We start from the raw sequence: 698 nt of genomic DNA on the forward strand, positions 1-698 counted from the left end.
AAAACGTATTGAAGCAGAACACTGTCATCTCATTGTAGTATGTTAATAATTGTCAATGAGAAACGCTGGTGGCTGGTTGGGGATTTTTTGTGTTGGGTTTTTTAATTATCACTTAGGCAGTTACGGTAAATTTTCAGTAGAATTCAGTTAAATTAAGAAAAAAGCTTTATAAAGAACCTTACTGGGCTTTCATGGTTCTGCTTCTGTGTACACATTATGTATTTTTTAATAGTATTTTCTGGGTTTTAGATGGACCAAAGATCGCCGGGTGGTGCTAGTAATGTCTAATGAACGTAAGAAGTGGATGACCATTCGTCCTCTTCCAGCAAAGAAACAAGTGCCTCTGCAATTTGATGTATGTTAATCTAGAACTAACATTTTAGTTTAGAAAATAGGCTAACTGGAAAATACTAGTTGTTGGGCTGGTTTCATCAGCTCTGCAGAAATTCCCATTGGTTGGGAATTAGTTTATAGTTTGTGGGAATGTGTTTATAGTGTTTATACAGAGTTTCAGCCTTCAAAAAGCACTGATCTCACTGTTATTACTAAATTCCCTTCTCAGTGGAAGTTCTAAGGTCTTAACTATTTCCAGTAAATATTTCAGAAATAGTTTAAACATATCTGTAGACTGGTATTCTGATAGGAGGCAAAAAGCAGTCACAGTCGTTGCTTCCAGCAGTTTGCTTTTTCTAACTACA

At 35.7% G+C, this 698-nt stretch overlaps 1 protein-coding gene across 1 annotated transcript in view; it reads left to right on the top strand.

Annotated features, from left to right (window-relative positions):
* Positions 1-364, top strand: part of ZC3H7A (zinc finger CCCH-type containing 7A) — a 17,809-nt gene extending 17,445 nt beyond the window's left edge. Inside the window, exon 18 of the mRNA XM_010024025.1 lies at positions 250-364. Within this exon, the coding sequence (XP_010022327.1) occupies positions 250-364 (115 nt within the window). The remainder of the gene's footprint in view (positions 1-249) is intronic.
* Positions 365-698: the final 334 nt, after the last annotated feature.

Source organism: Nestor notabilis, unplaced genomic scaffold (assembly GCF_000696875.1).
Source record: "Nestor notabilis isolate BGI_N333 unplaced genomic scaffold, ASM69687v1 scaffold12531, whole genome shotgun sequence".
Lineage (NCBI taxonomy): Eukaryota > Metazoa > Chordata > Aves > Psittaciformes > Psittacidae > Nestor > Nestor notabilis.